Here is a 23942-nt window from a genome sequence, read left to right on the forward strand (position 1 = left end):
CTCTCTCTCTAATTCACACACACACACACACACACACACACACACACACACAAATAATTACGGCATCCTATGTTCGTGTTTTCCTCTCAGTCTTCTACACTTCCATACACGCATACACAGCAGAGCACGGAGCTTGTTTTAAAGCTGTGTTCATTTTTATGTTTATTTACTACAATATGAAAATATGAATCTCTGAATAAGTGTGGGGAAGCTGCAAATTGCCGCTGTTTTTACAGTCTGATTATTATTTGGAAAGTCCGCGAGACAAATCCTAATCCAATAACCTGCAATAAACGTTGTTCTGATGCTCTTTGTGTTCTGTTTGACTGCAGCACGTTTGGACTTTATTAACGGTTTTTTAACTCTGTAAATATGAGAGAACAATATTTTATTATTTGCTTGTTATATTTTACCGTCTTGATCTGAAGCACACACACACAGGCCTGGCACACTCCATGGTCCGCAGCTCCGCACAGACTGACGTGGTTCCTTGAATTATTATGATTATTATTATTATTATTATTATTATTATTATTTATTATTTATTTATTATAAAAGTTATATATAATATCTATGTATATTGTAAATATGACAGAAATACGGAAACAAAATATCAAAATCAATTTTTTTTAAACTAACAGACGTGAAAAAATCTCCTAAAAGTCGGATTCAACTAATTATATAATAATAATAAAAGCATAATAATAATCATAAATCAATCCATAATAATAATAATAATAATGTATGAAACGCGTGATCGTTTCGGTGTATTAACATGAATATTTATGAAAAGTGGCTCGTTGAGGCCTCGTGCAGCTCTGCAGCAGACTGCGTCCCTCGTCAATACGAAACAGAGAATCGTTAGAGGCTGACAGTGATAAATGAGCGCCACAGTCCCTCCATTTATTTATTTATTTATTATGTGCACTTTCTGTATTTATTTATTTACTCATGTGACGCACGTGCAGAAATCCCCTGAAAAATATTTGGAGGCCAAAGTAAAAATGAAAGACATCAGAATCTTTGAAAACAGAAGTTTATTCCACTTTTAGGGGAAAAATGTGACTCAACCATTTTTTTTAATCACTACATTTTTTTTTATCTCTGTTACACACACACGCACACACACACACACACACACACACACACACACACACACACACACACACACACACACACACACAGAAACAACAACATTTAGTAAAAGCCGCCGCAGCCTCGCAGACTTCACTCGGCTTTTCTTTTCTTGAGTTTCGCAGCCGGTCATCCATCATCCGTGTCACCATCAATCGAATAACGCGAGACAACTGCAATCCCGTCTCATATCGAACCGGAGCACGGCTACGTGACCTGCTCTACCAACTAATGCTGTCGCTTAAAGCATTTTCTCCAGCGCCTTCACCGACCTTTCTCTCTCCGGTTTAAAATGATTCCAGAACAGAACGGAACACTCTGCTGCAGCCAGCTTCAGTCTTTATGAATCAAGTTTTTATTTTGGTTGGAGTGCAGACTTCTCTGTGTTTTGGTGCTATAAAATGATTTCAAACATTGTCAAAAAACATAGAAATAAAAACGGAACTCATTCCTCCATCAGGTCGCGTTACTGTTCCTCAGACAGCAGAAAGAAACGTTCAGAGAACTTTAAAAAAACACATTAGTGGTCCAAGCTCAGTCTAACTTCTAGTGGTCACAAACATGGAGAGAAACAAGCAAATCAAGAGCACAGGTCTATACAGCACGACACGTACAACTCACAGAGTCTCATGTTTTCCACAGTGTTTTTGTTTCGTCCTATAAAGTGTGTGAGTGTGTGTGTGTGTGTGTGTGTGTGTGTGTCCTTCGTACAGTTTCCGTGGAGGGGGAGTACATTTAGAGGTGTAGCGTTACTTTAAAAAACAATTCAAGAGTAAAGAGTCGTTGTCCCCGCGTGCTCCTCTCCACCCGCTGTAGAAAAATAAATAAATAATTTAAAGGTGGTGGAGGAGGTGGAGGAGGTGTGTCAAACTGCTTCTCTTCACTCTCGGGTCCTCAGTCTTCTCATTCCCCGCGCAGCTCCTCAGCTCACAGCCACTCTGTGTCCCGTTCCGTTAAAGTTTGTCGGCGGCCTCCTGCAGAGGTGAGGCGTTTCCATGGTGATCCTCTACGCGCGCGGTCCGTGCGGATTCGGGCATGGTGATGTTGGAGTGGTCAAGGATGGCTGTACGGGTCAGGTGGGTTTGACGTGTCGGTCCCGTACTAAGCTCCACAGCCAGATGTAAGAAGATCCCTGAGCCAACCATGGAGGCCTGAACACACACGGGGACAGAGGTTTGAGTGAGTCCACACAGCCTGCACCAGTACAGTTATTCAAGCACGGGAATTTAGCCCACTGTGCACACCTTCATGCTTCTTTAAAATAGAAATGAACTTTTTATTTTTCCGTCTTTTATTGGATCATTCCAATGGAAAGTGATCAAAACATTTACCTGGAAACAAATGAAAGAGACGTCTGAAATGAACATGAAGCACAATGTATCTCTACCAAACCTCTACACCGAGAACCACCAAGTCCATATTTCATTTTTTCGGCATTTTTTGATACATAAAAATATGAAATCAAATGAAACATTTCTGTACAGTATGCAGGATATTTCATTGTCTGAGTCATTTGCACTAAACGCACATCATCTACAGTATTATCACTCTTCATGTCATTAATATAAACCATGCTGCAGGATGACGCAAATTAATTCTCACTTCATTCTGTATTTTTTAGTTTGAATGGAATGAAACATTTCCTCCAGCATATAATAATATTATTATGTATCAGTTTATTGTTAGTCCACTACACATATTATTACTGTCATTATTGTTACCATATCTCCATTACAGTTTATAGTTAGTTGATGATTTGCTGCTGCTGTGCATCTGTGTCTCTATCTCTATCACTGGTTCCACTGCTACTGTAATCATTTTATCATTCATTGTAATTCATTGTCATTTTATCATTCATTGTAATTCATTGTCATTTTATCATTCATTGTAATTCATTGTCATTTTGTCAGTCATTGTGATTCATTGTCATTTTATCAGTCATTGTAATTCATTGTCATTTTGTCAGTTATTGTAATTGTACAATATGTTTGTGTTGATTTGTTCTGTACACGTGACATCCATTGCACGTCTGTCCGTCCTGGGAGAGGGATCCCTCCTCTGTGGCTCTTCCTGAGGTTTCTTCCACCTTTTTTCCCTGTTAAAGGTTTTTGTGGGCAAGTTTTTCCTCACTCGAACCGAGGGTCTAAGGACAGAGGGTGTCACTCCCTGTACAGATTGTAAAGCCCTCTGAGGCAAATGTACTTTGTGACTTTGGGCTATACAAATAAAAATTGATTTGATTTGATTTGATTTGATCATCTATCAGATTACAGGTCATTATGAAATTCTGTGCTACCTGACAACATGTGAAGCTTTTTGTAAAATATAGAATTTAGTTTTCTTTCTGTCATTTATTTCCTGATCTTTATGGAATGATTAATCCGGCTGTTCAAATGTTTGTCCTTTATGAGGTTAAATGTAAATAACAAAAAAGACTTTTCAACCACAGTTTGCACAGGTCTTCTTTGGTGGATGGAAAAACACTTGAGTCTAAATATTTGAATCATTACTTTATCTCAGAATTATTTTCCTTTATGATTAACATCATAACAAAAACATTACTTTGGTCTTCCATCACAATGCACTTCCAGATATTCTCTCACGAACATGTAAACTTGTGCAGTGAAGCATGTGATGGAGCCAGATGTATTGTGCAGCAGAGAGGAGAGTAAAATAGTGCATATTTAGTCAAGTATTCCATAATGGTTAAATGTTATGGCTCGGGCTTTATTGTCCATGGAAAACCCTCATATTACTCCAAACATGGCTCTATTCCTTCTGCAGTCCTGGGGAGATTTACTGCCATAGTCAGCATACGTTCTCGCCACAGATCAAATTAGGGGAAGCAAAAACACCCGGCTCAATTGAGCTATTACTGTAACTAGTCAATGATCATTCAATGAGAAATAATTAGATTAAATACTCTCCAAAAATATATAGGCAGCATTTATTCAGGTTGAGAGCGGATGTCTCTATGCAGTCTAGATTTTTTTTTTAGATGAAGCATCACTATCTGCTCTTTGAACTTCATTAGCAAAGCTGGGGGAATTATCAGACAGGGAAGAGGGGGCTGTGTTGGCAAAAATTGGCCCCAGTGAAAAAAAATGAAGCAAATGTAGCTCCTATTTACATATAAAGAGCTCTATTAATCAAGGTAAGTGTCATTACAGCGTGGCTCATTGAGCAGTGGAGAGTGGGTGTTAAATAAAATTCTCTGTGCTAGGGTGCCTCCGGCAGGCGATATGTCTTGATTTGAGAACTGTCAGCAGTGGTGGGAGCTGATAGAAGCTGGAGGAGGGGGAGGAGGAGGAGGGGGAGTATTACCTCGATTCTTAATCAGATTGCTGGGAGGAAAGAGATGGAGAGAAAGAAAAATGACAGAAGAGAGGGATAGAATGATTGAGACGAAAAGAGGAAGTGGTGTGAAGAGCAAGAGAGAGGGATGCCCACCCATACAGACAGATTTCAGCTCTCCAACCCCAGACACATTTTTTATTTATCATTTTATTTATCATTTATTATTTTTCTATTTAGTTTTCAGTCAAAGTTGCAGACAGCTGACTATGAAATCATTTTAGGGAGAATATAGCATCTCACCTTTATTCCAAACTGCTAAAAACATCACATTTCCTCAAAAGGTGCTATAAAAAAGGTTTTTTATAGCAGACAAAGTCCCCATGAGGAAAGTCAGTTAGTTAGTTTATTACAAGTTCTTTAGTTGTTGTCCACCCATACAGTCTCTAAAACAGGAAACTGAGCAGATCCATGTGTTACTGAAACGTTACATCACAAAGGTCTTCCTGCTGTTTTAAATGCTAACAAGCACAGTGCTCACAGGCTATGTTGCCTTGAAATCAACCCAGAAAGATAAAAATGAAACACTCAACATATTTAAAAAAGACTACTGTGAATATCTTTCTTACATTAACGTTAAAATCACTGCAGCAAAGAATAACGCGAGGAGAAGAGGGGAAGAGTGAAGAAGAAAGCAGAGAGAAGTGACAGTAGTGGAAGAGAAGTGAGCGGAGGAATGATGGAATTAGATCTTTGTTATAAATGAAGACAGACAAAGAGTGCACTACTTACTTCACCCTGTTGTTCAGGCTCGCCTCAGTGGAGTGGATTTACATGTAGTGCCACTGCCCGTCCATTCCCATGTTCATACCCATGCCACCCATCGGCCCTGAAGTGAGGAGTAAACACAGGAAAAACAACATTGGAATTGTTGCTCTCTGTAGATAATATTATGAAGAGAACGGTCTAGATCACTTTTGGTAGGATTTGGCACTATATAAATAAAATTGAATTGAAATTGAAAATTGAATTGAAAATGAGATAACACAAACACATAATAGTGGGTCTGTCAGTTCAAAAATGATTCTTTTTTTTTTTGGCCTTTTTAAGGTTTTTTTTTTTATTTCTGATAGAAACAGCTGAAGAGTGACAGGAATGTGTGGACAGAGAGATGGGGAATGACATGTGGGAAAGAGCCACAGGTCTGATTCAAACCCTGGGCTGCCACGGCAAGGACTGAGCCTTCGTACATGGGGCGGCTGCTCTACCAACTGAACTAAACGCCATCCTGGGATCAAAAATGATTCTTGAACGTCCAGTTAATTTTGAAACTCATCAACCTTATGACTTTAGCTAAAGCTAAACATTCCCTCAGAGTGAACAACAGAGGAATGATTGTTACCCTGCACACACAATACAGTTTTAATGTCAGTTTGCAAGCACTCAGACAGCCAGAATAAATAGTTTAACATAGTTTAATGTCATTTAGGCCGGCTGGTTACATGGATAACCTCTTATTTATAGATAACACTCTGCACTAGTTATGTAGATAATATGTATGTATTCTGCTTCAGGCTAATATTACTCAGGATTTGTCTTTTTGTTCACCGAGGATGAAGTCAGTGAGGTTGTTGTGCCTCCAGAGAAATCTGAATATTGTGCTCTTTATTTAATGCTTATTTAAATGTAATTGTTTATGTCCTGCACAAATGAACCAAGAACCAATGCTATCGTTATTCAAGAACGTTGCTATTAGAAGATTCTTCTCAAAACAACGGAATACTTCCAATGATAACTCACTCTAACTGGTGACAGTTTAGGAATGCTCTACAGAGGTCATGGTGCTATCAGAAAAACAGATGGGGAGATGCTCACCTCCAGGTCGGAGACCCATGTGCTGCTGCCCATCAAGAACGAAGCCTCCCATTGGCTGGCCATCTGGACTGTAAGCTGTACCCTGACTTACTGTGAGAGGAGAAACAACAACTGTCAGATCATCTCACTTATTTTAAGACACCACAGTTTGTATTTGGTTGCACTTGATCAATGTATTGAGCTATTTATTCCACAGAACACTGAATGAAGTGCAGCATTACCTGCTCTGTTGGACTGGTCAATCATAGGCTGGACTATTCGCCTCCTTGCATTGATGAACCTGGAAAAAAAGAACAACGTCTTGTGAACCCTTGATGGACATAAAAAGTCAGTAAATGTTGAGTGGAGCTGATGAAAAAGAAGCATGTTTTAAAATCAATCAATTTTAACGCATTCTTGACTTTGAGGAACATAAATGTTATGTTTGTCCTGAAAAAAAAACTGATGAATGAAGTTTGAGTATAAAATAGTATAAATGTTGTGTTAGACTAATATTATTATTATCGTCAAAATATTAAGAACACAGATACTAATTGAAATGTTGAAGAGTGTTGTTGAGAGTTCCTTTTAAGATTTGTGTTTCTGTTCTGTCCTGTCCTCACTCGTCTACTTGTAATTCTTTCAAAAGAAAGAGGCCTCATTCATCATCTGAAATATAGAGCATTTACAAAAAAAATATCAATTTCATTTGAACTGGAGCCCCGCTGTGTGTCTCCAAGGATTTGACGAATAATCTAGATAATTCCTTTTGACATAATCTGGGGCATTAGGAGAAAGTCATATATCTTAAACTATCTATTGATTGGGGTTTAGCCCTGTAGCCTTAGGCTGTGATGAGGCTAACTGCTTTGTCAATAATTTGCCATTGATACATCCCAACAGACAGACTTTGACTTTGATATTTGTATTGGATAGGGTCTTGACTAATGCCTGTGGTTGTCTTTACCCGTGGATCAGAGGTGTGCGGCTGTGTAATTAGGTCTGTTGGAAACCTGATACTCTTTGGTGGATTTTAGAGGAGGATTAGAGTGACGAAGCAATGTCATCTCAATTAATCCAAACCTGAACCCTGTGCAGGCTGCCGGTGAAACATGCAGAACTCGATAAACTAAATCCAGAATGTGTGATTGTTTGATTGGACCTGTCTCTAGCTAAGCTGTCTACAAAGGCAGCTTGGCGAGCAGGCTTTAATCCTTCATGTCATACATGGAAAATGAGGCGGTGAGGAAGAGGTGGGATATCTTGTCTTTAACCCCCTTAACCCCCAAATCTATTTTTTATTCCCTTTTACTCACAGGCCGAGAGTCACTACGTCTTAGCCATGCATGCCGTACACTGTTATATGTTGTTATTTTCAGAATACAGCAGGTATGTTTTAAATAATATCATTTAAAATGTCAAATGTTCTCGAACATCTGACAAGTGTCAAAACATTTAAGAATGAATGAATATTATCTTTGGTTTAATACTTCATAAATATTATATATCAGCAATACATGTAACAAATACACTCTAAATAAAAGAACTGGGATAAAAAATACATAATTATTTCCAGAAGTCTTTTTGGCAAATTATTTAGAAGTTACAGTCCTGTTAAATAGTAAATGTTCCATTCAATATGGGTATTTTTCAGTATTTCTAAGACTAAATTTGATGATTATGAAGTGAGATTAAGACATCTTTCCTCTGATTTTCAAGCTGTTCTGATGGCATCAGAAATAACAGGTCACACTAAATCCAACAATATGTGTGTGTGTGTTCTGGTTTAAATTATGAAGATAATAGATGTACTGTAATGTCAGGTCAGGTCTGTTTATAAAAACACATTTCAAAGACAGATGTTCTGTGACAATGCAGATGTACAGGTTTGCTTTTAGAGAGACTCACCAGTTGTTCACTTGGAGGATGGTGAGGCCTGTATCTTGTGCTAGCTGCTTTTTCTGTTCCTCTGAGGGGTACGGGTGCTGTGAGTGACAAAAACAGAAAAAAAAAAAAATTGAATAAATAAATAAAAAAAATGTCAAGGCTTCAGCCAAAAAGCTTCCATTCATTTATGGGCCTCTGTGTATATAACCTTAAGTGCAGGCTCTCGTACTCAGGACTCGTACTCCACTCAGGAAGTGTAATCCTATTCTACAGCAGTCTCTCTCATGCGCAGTCATTCCTAGAAGTGAGTGGAAAAATAGAGGCTGACCACAGTTTGGCCCCCTGAACACTTCAGGCGAAAAGCGCGTGCCATTGTGTGACAGTATTTGACATTGCTTGACAAACGATCGGGTGGGATATAAACAGGCACAATGGTGGCTTTTGTTCGGGGCCCCGATAAGGCTAGGACCCCTGTCACCCCGAACCCCTCCCCACCTTGCTTCATACCCCTTGTCCCCCAGCCCTTGTCTCACTGCTGGCTGTATGTGTGTGTACGTGTGTGTGTGTGTGTGTGTGTGTGACAGTGGTAGGAGGGCGGCAGATGGTAGACAGAGGTGACCCGTGTACTGAGAGCAGGGTTGTGGGCCAGTCCCCATTCTGCAGCCGCCTCCTGTGGTCATCAGTGACGGATGAGCTTCCAAGCACTTCATTTTTAAACTGCCTTTCAGGCTAAGTGCACACACACACACACACACACACACAAAGGGTGTATTTTGCAGCGACTACGAGCATCCCTTGGAGCTCAGTGGCTGACAGCTGAGTGACAGATTACTGTAAGCTCCGCCCTGAAATCAAAGATCCAAAATACAGACAAAAAAAAAAAATCTGTCTTGTCTGTCACTCTGCCGGTGACATAATGTACACCTGAGGGAGTCTGGCTTTCATTCAGCAACCGTTAACTCAAATCAAACCATTTATTGATCTGTTTTTATTGAATGCCATAAGAAATCTCCCAATTAAAAGATCAATAATCCAAAAACAAACACTAAAAAAGGTGCAATGTAAAATTTATAGCAGTTCTAATTTATATTCAACGATTCTCAGTCACCCCAACGTAACTCCACATTTATGCTACATGTCTTAGCCAGGCATGCTATAGTCTTTCAGTATTTAGTATTTAGTATATAAATAGTATCAAGCTTGCTGATAGGGCGTTCTTAATCTTTCTACTGCCAAAAATGTGCTACATAAATGTTTATTATTATGATTTGGATAAAACTAATAGCTGTCTGTGTCAGCCTTGTTTCCCAGATCATAAAATCAGTATTAAGATGCATAAGATGTTAATTAAATATTATCTCAACAATCAATCAACTGTCAGCTGACACAACCCATGTGACCTTCAGTGGAATGCAGGATTGCTACACAAACTCAAACCTTAGCATCAGTCTTTGAATTCAGGGTTGCAGGGTTGCGTGTAAACCAACAGTTACGGCCGGGCTAATGGGCCGATAATGATAAATATAATGAATCAAAACCTTTCACAGCTGCTTTCTCTATAGCTTCCTCAGAAGGGGATCTTTTAAGGGTCTTCAGAATGGATGACAAAAGCAGGAGGCTATGGCTAGTGGTGGACAGAAACACCCCCCAAACCACCACCAGCGGCTTTCCAACCGCTGCCTCACACTGCACCGTCTGACAAAACATAATCCTGCTCCTTTCACACCCTCAACGACTGATGAATGCTTGATCGCTTGGGTGTTGCAATAGGCCTTTCAGAGGCCAAAGTCCCCTTGCACACTTTTCATAGGCACATCCTGCCACGGCAAACACTTGTGCTTAACAAATTAGGCCTGAAAGGGGATGGGGAACAGAGAGGGGATAATTCAATTATCCTCCTTTTTTATTTGGAAAATCTAAAGGTGGGCTTTGGAAAGGAAGGGATTACTAGTACAGGACCTGTATGGGCCTTTTACAAACTAAACAACCAAGGGGTTATAACACATCTAAGAGTGGGAGAAGTAGAAAAACTGAGGAGGCGGCAGCAGTGGTATCTTTTGGACCCTGGATAAATGGTCAGGCTCTCCTCATGGGGACTTGCTCAACCCCTCTTACAGAACTCTGAACAGAAGGCTTCTGATGTTGATTTCTGTACAAACCATGGCTTGGTATTTCAAAAAGGACCTTTAGACATGAGTACGTCTTTGGTCCGTTCTCTTACAATAGAACAAAGATGAATTTAGTTTCAAGATGCCTTTGGGATATCTAGCCTGGGCTCATTCCTGGGCGAAGAGGCATCATTTCAAACAACTGTTGCCTGATGGAGAGGCTGGGGTTAGACAACATTCATTTCTAGCATTAAGTGAAATCAATGCTGCTATTACAGAGAAGAAAGCGTGTTGTGTTTGAAATCTATAAAAAGCCACAGCTGGATGAAGCTTGTATGAAAAAGAGATTTATCAGGATCCAGGGTAAATTCCCTTACCGTAAGGTGCTGGAAGAGCCATGCTCTCATTATATTTGTGGCCACTTTGGGGAAGATGCCTCGTTTCTTCTGCCTCTTTTTGTCTTGATCATCCTCGTCTCCCGTGCCCGGTGATGCTAGACTGTTGTCGAGGCCGTCTCCTGTGATCAGAGACAAGAGGAGTCACGTTATGGAAAAGCTTTAATGTGGCCCTGTTGTCTTCATCTTCATCCGCAAAAGGGCAGACAGAGGAAGAGAGATTCTTCCTCTCACCTCTGCTTGACTCCCCGGCCACTGGATAACGAAGAGGAGTTTGTAGTGTGGGAGCTCAATAAAACGAGAGCTATTAATTCAATCTGAGCCACGCGTTTGACATGAAGTAATGACTGCAGGAGCTGTGCGCCTGACATGAAATAATGAACGTTCAAGCTGCAGTCGGGCTCAGTGCTCTTATTTATATGTGACCTCTGTTTGAAATACGACTAATGATTTGTTTCTGAAGAAAATGATGAAAAAACAAAAACAGAAAAGTCTTGTGTGTAAATGAAGTATGAAGCCGACAACATCAAACCCTATACTGTTTGAACTCGGAAGTGATTCATTTTGGGTACTGAGACAGAATGAGGTGGGTGTGGGTGGGTGGGTCAGTACGGCGCGAAACCATCACCCTTACGTTCCCATGTGCCCCCCCCCTCAACCTGTCTGCCCTTGCCCCCCCTCAAAGACAACGTCTGTGTTGGATTGTCTGCAGTGCAACATCATGCCAGGCTCTGGATCCTGCCATTAGCAGCATCCCTGTTTGATTTCAGCGGGAAGCTGGTGTGGATCGAGGCAGGAGGCTTCCTTAAAGCTGAGATTTCCGCCCCTGCCAGCTCACTCCATCTCGCAACACAAGGGGCACTCCACTCCCTCTCCCTCTCTGCCATTAATTGTGCATCAGCCGAGATGATTTACTTTTAACAGTGGTGGTTATTTTTCTTGCCCTCAGGGCAGAGAAGCCTTGAAAGCCTGCCTGGAGGGCATGTGAATAATGCATCTGAGAGACTCCTCCCCTGAGGCGGGACAGGAACCCTACTTTTCTTAAGATTTGCCCTAGCATGTCTTTTTGTTTTTAGGGATGCATCAATCAAACGTGCCTATGTGAGCCATATTCATGCATAAATATTTCAGCTAATGAATTTTGACATTAAAAAGGAACTGTTCTAGGGTCCAGGGCTCTGGGGGTTGTGGGAGTTTTGACGGATGGTGTCCAGCTCTGAGTCACGGACAGGGTACAGAGTTCACACTGCCTCTGCCCTCTACTCTGAAATCTGTTTTGTCCTCCATCGTCAGTTAAGTAACTTCTTCTTGGTAAAGGCGCCCTCAGGTGGCACAGAGGGGGGGCAACTCTTCAAATAAAAATATTTGTTTGACCATAATGAAAAAAACTGACAGGAATCTCAAGAAATCCGCTGAGATTAACACAATGTGGACTTGAATCAACAATGAGAAACAAAATGCGACTCATTATTAGTTCAATCAAACACCAACAACAGAAAGTGATGATTTCTGATTATTCTTCAAGACTTCTGATTACACTCAAGTGTCTGTTAAAGACAAAGGACAAATCTAGTCAGTCTATAATTACATACATCAAAGACAGGCCTCTATAATAAACACTTGAGACTTGAGTTTTATTTTTGAGTAGTACTGTAACATTTTATATCTTCAGATCATAAAGATATGCGGTAGAAAGAAAGAAAGAAAGAAAGAAAGAAAGAAAGAAAGAAAGAAAGAAAGAAAGAAAGAAAGAAAGAGGACTTGCTCAGCTTAATTATATCTAAGGAAAGCACGCTGTTCTCCCCTCCACCCACAGTCGAAACCCCACCCTGGTCCACCTCCTCTCCTCTCCTCATCCTTCTTTCTTCTCTTCCAGAGAGGGGAAAGCCGCGGGGCAGATCCTCTGCTACACTAATCGCTTCTGACTGTTCCCCAGCAACTCGGCCAATCTAACCAGTGTGACGGTGCAGTGTCAAAGTCGTACACCCGTACAAGTCTCCCATGCCCCCCCACCCTTCCCTCCCTGCTCCTGCCAGTGTCTGCATGCGTGACCCCAGAGGGGGTAGGTGAGGGGAGTATAGATGGAGGGGTGGGCATTACCGCAGGGATGGCTAGCATATTGCCCCAGGGCTAAGGAGAAAAACACAAAAAAAAAACAGCACCCTAAGATATGAAAAGAAAGTCTTCGTATCCTTTCTCCTCCTCCACCTCTGCTGCTCTCAGACACTCCACTCTGCTTACCCTGTGTTGCTCCACATTCATAGCTCTTTTATAATATTATATATATATATATATATTATATATATATATATATTTATATATATATATATATATATATATATATATATATATCATTGTGCCCAATGCTGCATTCAAAACATTTGGCAGCATTGAGGTATATCTTACATTAGAATATCAGGCTTGTTAATGATTGTCAGTTTTTATATTAGGCAGTCATCTAACACTGAAAATGAAATGTAATTCTTTGTGGCTTAAATGTTACATTAAATGAAATTAAATGAAATGTGCTGATCATACTGATCTGTTTATGTCTCCTCCATTGCTGCTGTATTATTTTATATTTCTCTAATTAATTTAACTAATTAATGTATTGTATGGATGTACATGTGGGGATTGCTGTAATTATATACAATATTATCTAATTTCACACTCTTCACTTGAGGTGGTGTAATTACAAATGATTGCAGTATGACGCATATATGTTACTGTTGAGCATTAATCCGTGAATAAGTTCTTACAAGAAAACTGATAAAAATCTGTATGTTATTATATTATTTTAAAAAGTATTATTATAACGAAAATTTTATATATTTTATTATTATTATTATTATTATTATTATGCATCCTTCTTCTGCCTGTTCACTGAAATATTTTCATTTAAGATATCAGCAGTCAACATTTGTGAAAAAGTTGGTGTGCATTGAAAAAAATAAGGAATAACAGAGAAATAATTCTGTACAATATTGTACATATTTCAGTTGTTTTAGCTTCTACCTTGTCTGAGGTATTTGTTATGATTTAGCTGTTTTAGTGTAAAGGTCAACACTTATTTTTGACATTTGAAATTGTATATTTTTTATTTATTTTATTTTTATTTTAATCGTATAATTTGTATTATTTTAATTTAGTCTTATTTTCTCGCTCACCTCCGGGCAAAGAAGTCGGTGGACGATGTGTCCATAAGACAAAGTACAGAGTGGCTAGCAGAACTGATTGCAGCACTCCCAGCTGCATCAGTGATGCAAAGCCAGTGTGGCCTGTCTAATGAGCTCAGCAGGGCCCTGATCCATCATCAGTGACACCTTGCTGCCCCTCCCCTTATTAGATATGATACACAGCTCTAAATGGAGTATTCTGGAAGATTTCCAAGACATGGGGAATCCTCTGTGTGAGAAGCTGAGTGAGACGATTGGAAGATGCTGATGGGGAGATCTAACTGGTTACGTTTAAAGCCAAACCAAACCTAGAAGCACAAAATGGCAGTGTGAGGTATTGATCAAAACAGGAATTTGGAGTAGTGTGTGTGGAAAGAAGATTTTTAGAAAAGCATTCTCTGAATCCAGTGGAGGTCCCCATTTGCATTTTATTATTATTATTTATTACATTGTAGGAGCCCTGTACCCGGGCCATATATATATATACTGCACATGATATTGATGCAACTCCATTTTGTGCTAAAAGCTGAAAGATTGCTGTCATAATTTCTCTCTTAAATAAGGAGGTGAACACATTTTAGTCGTTTGTTTGACATTTTCATATCATATCAAGATTATGTTCCACATGCTGTGTGTGACCACCAGCCAATTATTAACTATTGGTCACACAAACCAGGTGAAAGAGGCATGCCCTGGGTCAGCAGGCCAACTGCAATTACATCATTGCAATGGTGCAGTTATGGACTGGAGTTATGAAGTGGCCCTACAAGTTCACTAAGACTGTTTATTTGGTCAAACATAGATCCAATGAAAAGATTAAATGTCATTTTTTTTAATGCAGGATGCCTCTAGAGATTAGTGACAAAATGTGATTTTAGGAATAAACTATTTCAAATTATTAGTACATCAAATACTAAATTTGTCAGTTTGTTCAAATGAAAATATAACGTAAATGATTACTTATTTTCTGTGAGGGCTGATGCAATAATGTGCACTTCTCTTTCTCTCTGCCCCTCTGTCACTGTCACTGTCCTTTCCCTCCTTTTTTAAAACAGTTCTGAGATTTGCGGCATGACAGATGTTAAAGGAACATTAGCCTGCAGTCTGAGTGAAGCTGTGATGTCATTGGCATGTCAGCACCTCCACCTCGCCACATTCTTTCTCCTGACTCCAGGCTCTGGATGTGACAAAAAGATGCAACACATCCTGTTCCTCACATTCCATTTCTCAACACGAGTGTGCAGGATCTTTTTGAGTCACCCCCACTGCCTTTTGTTTTACTTGTCTTTGTGATGGACATTTCAAGCCTCCACCTCGTCCTCCCCCAGACCCTTTCCTAACATTCCTGGGAGAGCTCAGCCCCTTTAGCTGTGGTCAACAGCAGTCACCCTAGGGGTTGAGCTATCAAAGACAGCCCTCTCTGCATATCACACAGCTTACAAGGCAACAACCAAAACCTGGGAGCTTACAGAGGAGCAGGCAGCCATGAGCCAAACCACCAGCCACACAGTGCATGGATCATCTACCTGTGGTTAGCCAGGGCTGGAAGCCACATTGCCACTACTTTAGTGTTACCAAATGACAGTGGATTTTAAAAGGTTTCATCAGACCATGAAGACGTGACTAATGACATCCCACAGCACGATCACTTACTGTCTTCTGTTGGATTGTCATTAAATTTTAAAATTTCTATTAATCATTCTGCCAAAAGAATATATTGAAAACCTCATAAGTTGCTTTGCATCTTTAAGTTTTATGTTCGAGACAAATTTCTCTTGAATCACAATGTTACTGTCTTCAAATAACTCTGAATCTGTTCTTTCTGTAGCCCAACCTACGAGTTCCTTCCAAGATTTCAAATGGAATTTTGGCATCTTGGTTAAATATTATTGCCAGACAGAACGCTGATGTGGCCAAACCCTGTGTTATATTCAATACCAGAATGGTTTAGGTTTTCTTTAATGGTTTATTTCTACACCATCCGCAAAAATGGTGGACCCATTCATCACCTCCACTTTCCACTTCCAACACTCATTTCAACACTAGCATTGAATTTTACAGAAATTTGTGCTCTATAACTTAGTGTGAAATAAATGTGATTCCTGGGAAAATGTCATGAGTTGAAGCAGAGATGGAACACAATAACTTTTTTTTAAATATCTGGCCTAAGTCATCATCTTTCCCTAACTTTAAATTAGTGTTTTAGTTACCTATCCACATGTGGGACATGGAATGTAAACTCTAAAATCAAAGTCCATGAGCTTTGTATGCCAAACCATCCATAGCCACATTACCTCTAGAACATCACATTTCCTGGATTAGACACAAAGCACTGTGAGTGAGCAATTATATTTCGTCCAAAACCTTTTGTCAAGAAAAAGTTGGCAGGATATAATGATATGCTGTGGCAGACTTGTAAAGCCAAGTATCAGCTCAGTCCCAAATTTGCTTCTTAAGTTGAAACTGAAGTTCAAAATATCAACTGTGTGGAGGGAGAAACCTCTTTTGGAGACGTTATTGGGCAAAGTGATATGAGTAGGGGCACAAAGCTCAGGCTCAGTCCATCAATCCATTCACTTTTCTATAAGCGCTAATGCAGAATATTTGCATATGGACATGAGACAGGAGACTTGAGGTTTTCAGATGAAATCAGTTTCCCTGCATTCCTCAGTGTGCTTCATAAAATGTTGATGTTTTTTTTTCAGTACTGAACTGATATGTATGACAACATTATTACAGCTTTATAAAGGCCATCTACCTGCTCCTAATGAGATTAGCATGATACGCCTCTAACTGTGCTTTCTGTCCTTTCTGGTTGTGTGTTTGACTCTTCCCTGGCATGAGAATAGACTGGAAACAAGGCAGAGAGGCCCGGGGAGAAGCAGCAGGTAGCATGCAGAAGATCCTGCAGCAGCAACCACAGCTCTGATCATTCTGCCCTCTTCTTTTCCTTTGTTCCTCATACATAAAGTGCTCTGTCCTTACATCCCTACGGGGGGCATTCTACACCCCCATCCTCTATGCATTCTCTCCCAGGTCAAAAGGGCATGGACCGTGGGTTTTCCCCCGACTGTTGTTTAAAAAAAGCCTAAAGGAAAGCAGCTATTCACACAGCGGCCTTTCTCAGCTCGCCTCAATATACAACTTGGGTTGGGTTAATGGGTGAATTAAGATTTCCCAAAACAAATATGTCAGTGTGTCTTGGAGTGTACATCATTTTGAAGTTGAAGGGCTAAGATGAAGTGTAAAATCAAAGGGAGAGGCTTGATCTGTTTTTGATTGTCTCCTAATCCTCTGAGTTTGTCTTGTCTTGCAAAGCATCCTCCTATTGTTCTTGTCAATGCTCTACTCCTTGATGCCTGATGGGCAGAGGGTGGAAAGTTGCTTTAAAGTCCATTCTATTTTTACTGCGCCCAAAGGGGAGAAAAACAAAAACAAGCCATAAAACCCTTATAGTCTCCAATTAGCACATCAGAAATCACATTAAGTGCAGGAACACCAGGGTGACACAAGACGGAGCAGGGCTGGATGGCATCAGAGGGAGATAGCAGCAGACAATAACAGCAGAAGGTCTTTTCATCAGGAATAAAAACTGAGACTGTTAAACTTTAACGATAACATTAACTGCTGTCTATGTTTAGATGCATTAAATCTCCACTGTGTCATTTATAGTCAGTGTATTTTCTCATCTTTTGAAGGCATTCATTTAAAGTATGTTGTCAACACAGTCCATCTTTACAATTTATAAATCAAGTCCTGACCAATGATCTCTTCTGTACATACAATGTACTATCACAACTGTCTAAAAGCTGATTCAGTGTCAGAACTAAATCCTGCTGAGGAATCAGTGAATCTTTTATCTATTTATTCATTTTGTTGGTGTAAAATATCAGATTTACAATAAATATAATCAACAGAACTCAGTGGTAGCTACAGTCTGTCCTTCACTATTTTCTGACTTCCATTCTATGCCTGTAGCCCAAACTTCCTTTGTTCATACTAAAGATGTAAATCGTAAAAAAAAAAAAAAAGAAGTAATTTACTAAAGCTGCTGGTAGTTTTTAGGAAATTTTACTCAAACAAGAAAATGTGTTTCCAGTGGCACATTAGGGTTAGTGGTTATGGAAAAATACCTGCAGGAGCAGTCCTTACTAAATGTAGATTATCTGTTTCATCATTGCAATTAAGATAAAACGATGAGATGAACTAAGTGCATGAACTTTCTTCAAAGAATCCCCCCAAGTCACCAGTCAGCAGTGCCCATGCCTCAGAAAGAGGTCACAGGAAAGTCAGAGCTTTGATATGAAAGAGTACACAGGAGGCCTGCGGACGCTCTTACCGAGTTCACTGGTGTTGTCTCCACTCTGGGAGACGTGTCCCCCGCTGGATGGTCCCGGGGTGCCCACAGAGGGTGTGGAGTGGGCGTCATCCATGTCTCTCCAGGACGCTGGGTTCTGAGAGGTCAGGCAGAGGTCCGCACAACAGGGGACAGGAGATAAGGAAATAGAGGAAAAGAAGAGAGGAGAGGGGAAAAAAATAGATGAGGAAGGTCCAGAAGATCCAGTATGAGGTCCATTATGCAGTTTCCCAAAGACACAAAGACTGCTGCGTGGCATGATTAGCATAGTAAGGCAGCAACCAAGTTGTCAAAAAATGTGAGACAAGAACATTGTTACCATTCTGTCCGAGAGGGAGGAGGTGTACATATAGTGGTGGAAAGAGTTTAGAGGACAGTTTAGCAACCCTGCAGCATGTGGCTCTCCTACGTCCTGACTGTTTCTGAGACCAGTGTTGGGGACAAACCCTGTATTTATAGGGCTGCTCTGCTTGGCCACTCAGACAGCCATAAGCCCAAACCAAACAGCAGATCTCCCTCTTCAGCCTCTTCGCGTCAGCTGTTTGCCGGATGGCGATCAGATGAAGAGCTCGGCAGATGACAACAAGAAGCGCAAGGACAATGGCGCAGTGTGAATGAGGCCTCTCAATGATGGCCCCTCTTTTCTTATCTGGCCACACAATAATTACAACTGCTGAGTGTGCACAGCTACTCAAAGAGGCGCCATGTGTTTCCATGTTTATTAAGCTAATGAAGGTCTTATTTTCTAACACCCCATCTGTTAAAGCCCAATTAACAGTAACGGAGGACACTGTAGAATCTTCCTCTGTGTATGAGAACCATAGTCTGATTATTTCACCAAATATTCATGCTAATGTTTACCTTTTACAGTAGCTTTTTATGTCACACTCTTATCTAGAAGCTTCAATAAATGACCAGCAACAGCAAGCACAAGGTGAAGACAGCTACAGAATGTACACTTTCTCAAACATAGTAAATATTGTGAATGAAGGGATGTTTGTTCAGCATAGTCAGGTCAAACTGTGTATGATTACACCATCATTCATCTGCCCATTCTGCTACAGTAACAAAGAAACCAGTTTCCTACGGACACACTAGACAAGTTACTATACAGACCAGGAAAGGACCCAATAACAACGGAATGCTTCTGTGTGGTTGGGAAAAGCACACACTGGAACACTTGGAACATTTAACCAGAGGTTTGGTCCAGAGAGAACAAAGCAGCAGGTTAAGGATGATTTAGGAAAACTGACTGTGGTCAGATAACTTTTTCATGTACATCATTTTTCATGTTAAACTGTTGTCATCCTGTCCTGCCACGTAAGATTATACAGCTAACAAATGGGTCTTTGTCTTGTTATTGTCATTTCCAGGAGAAAAGAGATCTGTCTATGTGACATTCTGCTTTTATCATCTCTCTCTCACACTCTCCTAAAGTTTATGATCAGCATTAAGCAAACTCTGATTTTACTGTAAGAGAAGTGTCAATAAAACAAGCACCAAGTATGAATTTTTAAAATAAAAATATAAAATATAAAAAAACATTTATGTGACATTCTGCTTTTATCATCTCTCTCTCACACTCTCCTAAAGTTTATGATCAGCATTAAGCAAACTCTGATTTTACTGTAAGAGAAGTGTCAATAAAACAAGCACCAAGTATGAATTTTTTAAATAAAAATATAAAATATAAAAAAACATTTTTTCTTTTATATGATGAAGTATTCAGAAATGAATTGATCAAATGTCAGAAAACAAGAAACAAATGATATTTGGTCTGACTTATTTTTTATAAACATTATGCGGTAGACATAACTCGATCTATTCGTTCTCTATTTGGAGTTTCTTTTGAAGAGAAGGTTTTATTGTTCAGTCTAAACCCAAAATATGAGCAGCGTCAGTGTCACTGCACAAACACACAAGCAATCTAACAATCTCTATTTCTATTTCATCTCTTTTACACACACACACACACACACACACACACACACACACACACACCTGTAAACTCACAAACACTGTGCTTAGCTCTTGTAAATGAGAAACACATCACAGTACACTCAGTAGCCTGCACGTATGTACATTACACAGCTGTGTGCATGTCTTTGTACCCGGAGGAGAGCAGCACATCTATTATGCAGCAGCAGTTAGGAGGAAGGCATTACAGCAGGAGAGTGTCTTGTCACATCAACTGGTGGCCTCACACACATACACACACACATAAATTGTGTTTTGCCGCTTGATGCAGAGGAAAGCGCACTAAGAAGAGAAGCTGCAGCTGAACTATATTTTGTACCAATATTCATATTTGAAACTTTTCCATTGAAATATTTAGGAATTTGCTCTTTGAAAAATGACACATCCTCCCATTATTAGATGGTAAATTTCTCATGGCTCCACGAGTAGCCATGTGCATTTAGATTAGGCCATTTCTGTAGCCTTGAAAAATGAAAGGAGGGTTTATTTTCATCCTGCATATATACTAAAATCGTCCCTCCTCTGTAGAAAGCGTCAGTTCCTAAATGTAGAAAGGCTACATTTGACTGAGACACAAAATTAAAATGATTATCGCTCACAGTCTAACAAACATGCTGCTGCTACACTGGACTCTGAATCCATTCAACATCTGAATTTGCTTCTTTGTAATAACACAGGTGCCAAAAGTCGGAAGAGGCTTGTGAAGCCCACAGCAGGGGGGGGGGGGGGGGGGTGAAACCCGACAGCAAACACAACTGCAGCTGCACTTTGTGCTGTGATGTGAACATCATCATCATGTGATAAATACAGTTACAAAGCCGAATCTGGTCTAAACAACAACTGCCTCTGACACTCCATCAAACAGCAGCACAAAACAGACTCATCCTGTTGTGTCCTGTCTGATGAGGGTTACTTCATTATCTCCAGTCATTAGACCTCTGACTGTCTCATCCCAACTACTTTTTTTTTTGTTATTGTAGGTGAAAAGATTTGATCAAAGACAGTTCTGATCTTTTTATTATTTAATCACCTCTCAGATTTATTGTGTGGGCCTTTGGATGGCCCAACCCCCAGTTGGTAACCACGGTCAGCAGCTTTGTCATTCAGGCGCGGGTAAACAACAGCTGTATGCTAACGTATCAATAATAGGATATTAGTTAATTATAATGATCTGTTAAAGAAACATCCAGGGGGTTGCTGTTTAACAGACTCTTCATCACTCACGCGTTTTCACTCACATGATCCCGAGGTTTCGTGGAGGATCCCGAAGGTCGTCGAAGTCCGACTTGCAGACGTCCCGCCCTCATATGACCAGGTCGATGGGCATTTTGCCTTTTGAGGCAGCTGATGTACCGGGGAACAGAGTTATCACAGAGCTCATGAACTGCGGGGGAAAACCTTCAATTCAGAGCTGTGTTTGGCCCCCAGAAATACACAGACCGGTGATTTTCGATCATTTACCTTCTCAACTGCCAGGGATATAATCGTAAAACTTGAATCGCTTGAATCATCTTAAAAAAAAAAAAGAAAAAAGAAAAAAAGAAAAAACACATTTTAATCTTTTTAATTATACAAGACATGCACGGGATTATACGTATGATTATCTGTTAATTACCTTCATGACACAAAATGATTTCTTTAATCATAAAACAGAAACTTTCCGAGCAGAGAGAAGGAGACGGTGTGCTCACCAAGTTACAGCTCTGGGTTGGAGGAAATAAAGGCTTCTCTCGCGGATCTGAAGAAAGACACAACAAAGAGGCGCGTTTGATTTCCTTTATTGTACAATTAAATAAGTATTTAAACATCTCATTCTATTTATTAATTAATACCATCATTTGATTGACAAAATCAGGTGCTGAAGTTCGCTCGTGCATTTTGTCTGTTTTTTGTCTCCTCGGCCCTTTCACGAGTCCCTCAACTGTGTGTGTGTGTGTGTGTGTGTGTGTGTGTGTGTGTGTGTGTGTGTGTGTGTGTGCCCTACCTGCTTTGCAAACACGGCTATGTCTTCATTGAACGAGTCGGAGGAGCAGACGTCACCTCCCGCAACCCCGGGCTCTCTGGGCGTGCATGCGCCAGCTCACACTTCTCGAACACCAGAGCCAGCAGCGGGAATAAAGGGTGTCTGCAACAGCGGAAACAGGCCTGTTAGATTTTGCAGCCGTTGTTTGGGCCTGCACATGAACTATCGCCTACAGCACACCAAAGCCGCTCAGATACGTCCAGTGCAAACAACCTGTCACAGACCTGTGCACAGGGTTCGATGCTGCTCACTCGTGTGGCGTGTTTCTTATAAATAAATACAATTTTAACGGCATCGAAAATGAATGACTTCACCTCATGAGCTGATTAGTTTAAAGGAGAAAAATAGATTTGTGAATCAGCCGAATTAATTCAGCTGCGGGTGTGTGTCAAATAAAAAAAATGTTTCAAAAGTTTTTCATTTGATGTTTCATATGGGCTCACAGCACGAATCGTGTTATTCTCATGTGAATTAAACACACCCGTAGATCTGGTCCTTGTCCCTCTTCAGCGCGTCGTTCACGGCGCTGCCCATCGGCTGGGCATGATGTTGTGCGGCGCGTGGGCTCCATAGTGCTGCGTCGGGTGCGGTGGCGGCCCGTGGTTCAGTGGTGGGACCTGGGGCAGGGGTCGGGGGCGGCGGGTCTCCGTACTGGATGTGGGAACTCCGACTCCGTCCATCGCGCCGCCGTAATGAGCCAGTTCATCGACTGGAGGTGAAAGTTGAAGATGGCATCAGAGATGAAATGTGAGAAAAAAAAAGTTTTCATCCAGTAAGAAACATTGAAACATCATTGACTGTTTTTTGTATCATATAATTCATGCATGTCTTCACTTACTGAATCGGTCTGAAGGATGTAAAACCACCGATGGAGAAGATTTTGTGCCAAAGCATTTCAATCATGAAAATCAAAGATATCTGTCAAATCAGACTCACCCTTTGCGCCATCTCCGGGCGCAATTTCCAGATGTGCAAGAGAGTTTGGTGCGATGAGTTAAAAGTCAGTGACTTAAATCCAAGAGGAATTATAATCCCGGCCTGTTCTGTGGCATGGAGCAAATCAATGATGACTGACAAAGAGAAGGAGCAAAAATAGCATCAGTCCTCACGAGGGCCAATCGGCTCTGCAAACGCGCGCTGCTTTCGTGGCTCTTCAGCCGAGGGATTAGTGATCATGTGTCAGATGGGAGTGTTTGATGTTAGTTCCGATTGTTCCTTTCACAGTGCACACTGATCCGCAGCTTATCTCTCTCTCACGGTGTCCTCATGTCCACGTCTCTGCGCGCCCACACGCTCACTGTCCGCGCCTGCGGTTGGAGCCGCTTATAGGACCGCGCGGTGATCTGCAGACACGCTGATGACGGAACGTGGAGGACGGGGTGGTGCAGGCAGCCCCCTGCCTACTGACAAGGTGCAGTGTTTCAAGACGCTGTCTTCGGTTGTAATTTTCAAATAAACCCGGACGTCCAACGTTTTCTTAAAACGTGTCACGTCGAATGAAACCAGAGGTCGTATCTTTTTATTATACAGTTCATAGTGTGAATATATATATATATATATTAATATATATATATATATATATAGATATACTGATATATATTATATTAAATAAACGTGTGAAAGAGAATACAAGGAGAGGCAGTAACAAGAGAAGGAGTCTAATAATATGTTCGAATGAATAGAACATGTCAGGACCCATATTACACCATTGTAACAGTGTGTATAAGCAAATATGTA

The 23942-nt window shown here is 40.5% G+C and overlaps 1 protein-coding gene across 1 annotated transcript; it reads right to left on the reverse strand.

The window, feature by feature from the left end:
• Positions 1-1162: 1162 nt before the first annotated feature.
• LOC104938729 (homeobox protein Meis2) lies at positions 1163-22921 on the reverse strand. The gene is given in 16 exon segments (XM_027284190.1): positions 1163-2285; positions 5221-5317; positions 6304-6393; positions 6525-6583; positions 8191-8267; positions 10655-10794; positions 18188-18302; positions 21421-21452; positions 21455-21518; positions 21520-21580; positions 21644-21693; positions 21863-21920; positions 22162-22255; positions 22258-22307; positions 22687-22741; positions 22744-22921. Coding segments are annotated over 15 exon segments (1146 nt in total). The 5' UTR covers positions 22886-22921; the 3' UTR covers positions 1163-2285; positions 5221-5258.
• Between the last annotated feature and the right edge of the window lie 1021 nt (positions 22922-23942).

This window comes from Larimichthys crocea, chromosome XI (genome assembly GCF_000972845.2).
Source record: "Larimichthys crocea isolate SSNF chromosome XI, L_crocea_2.0, whole genome shotgun sequence".
NCBI classification, from domain to species: domain Eukaryota; kingdom Metazoa; phylum Chordata; class Actinopteri; family Sciaenidae; genus Larimichthys; species Larimichthys crocea.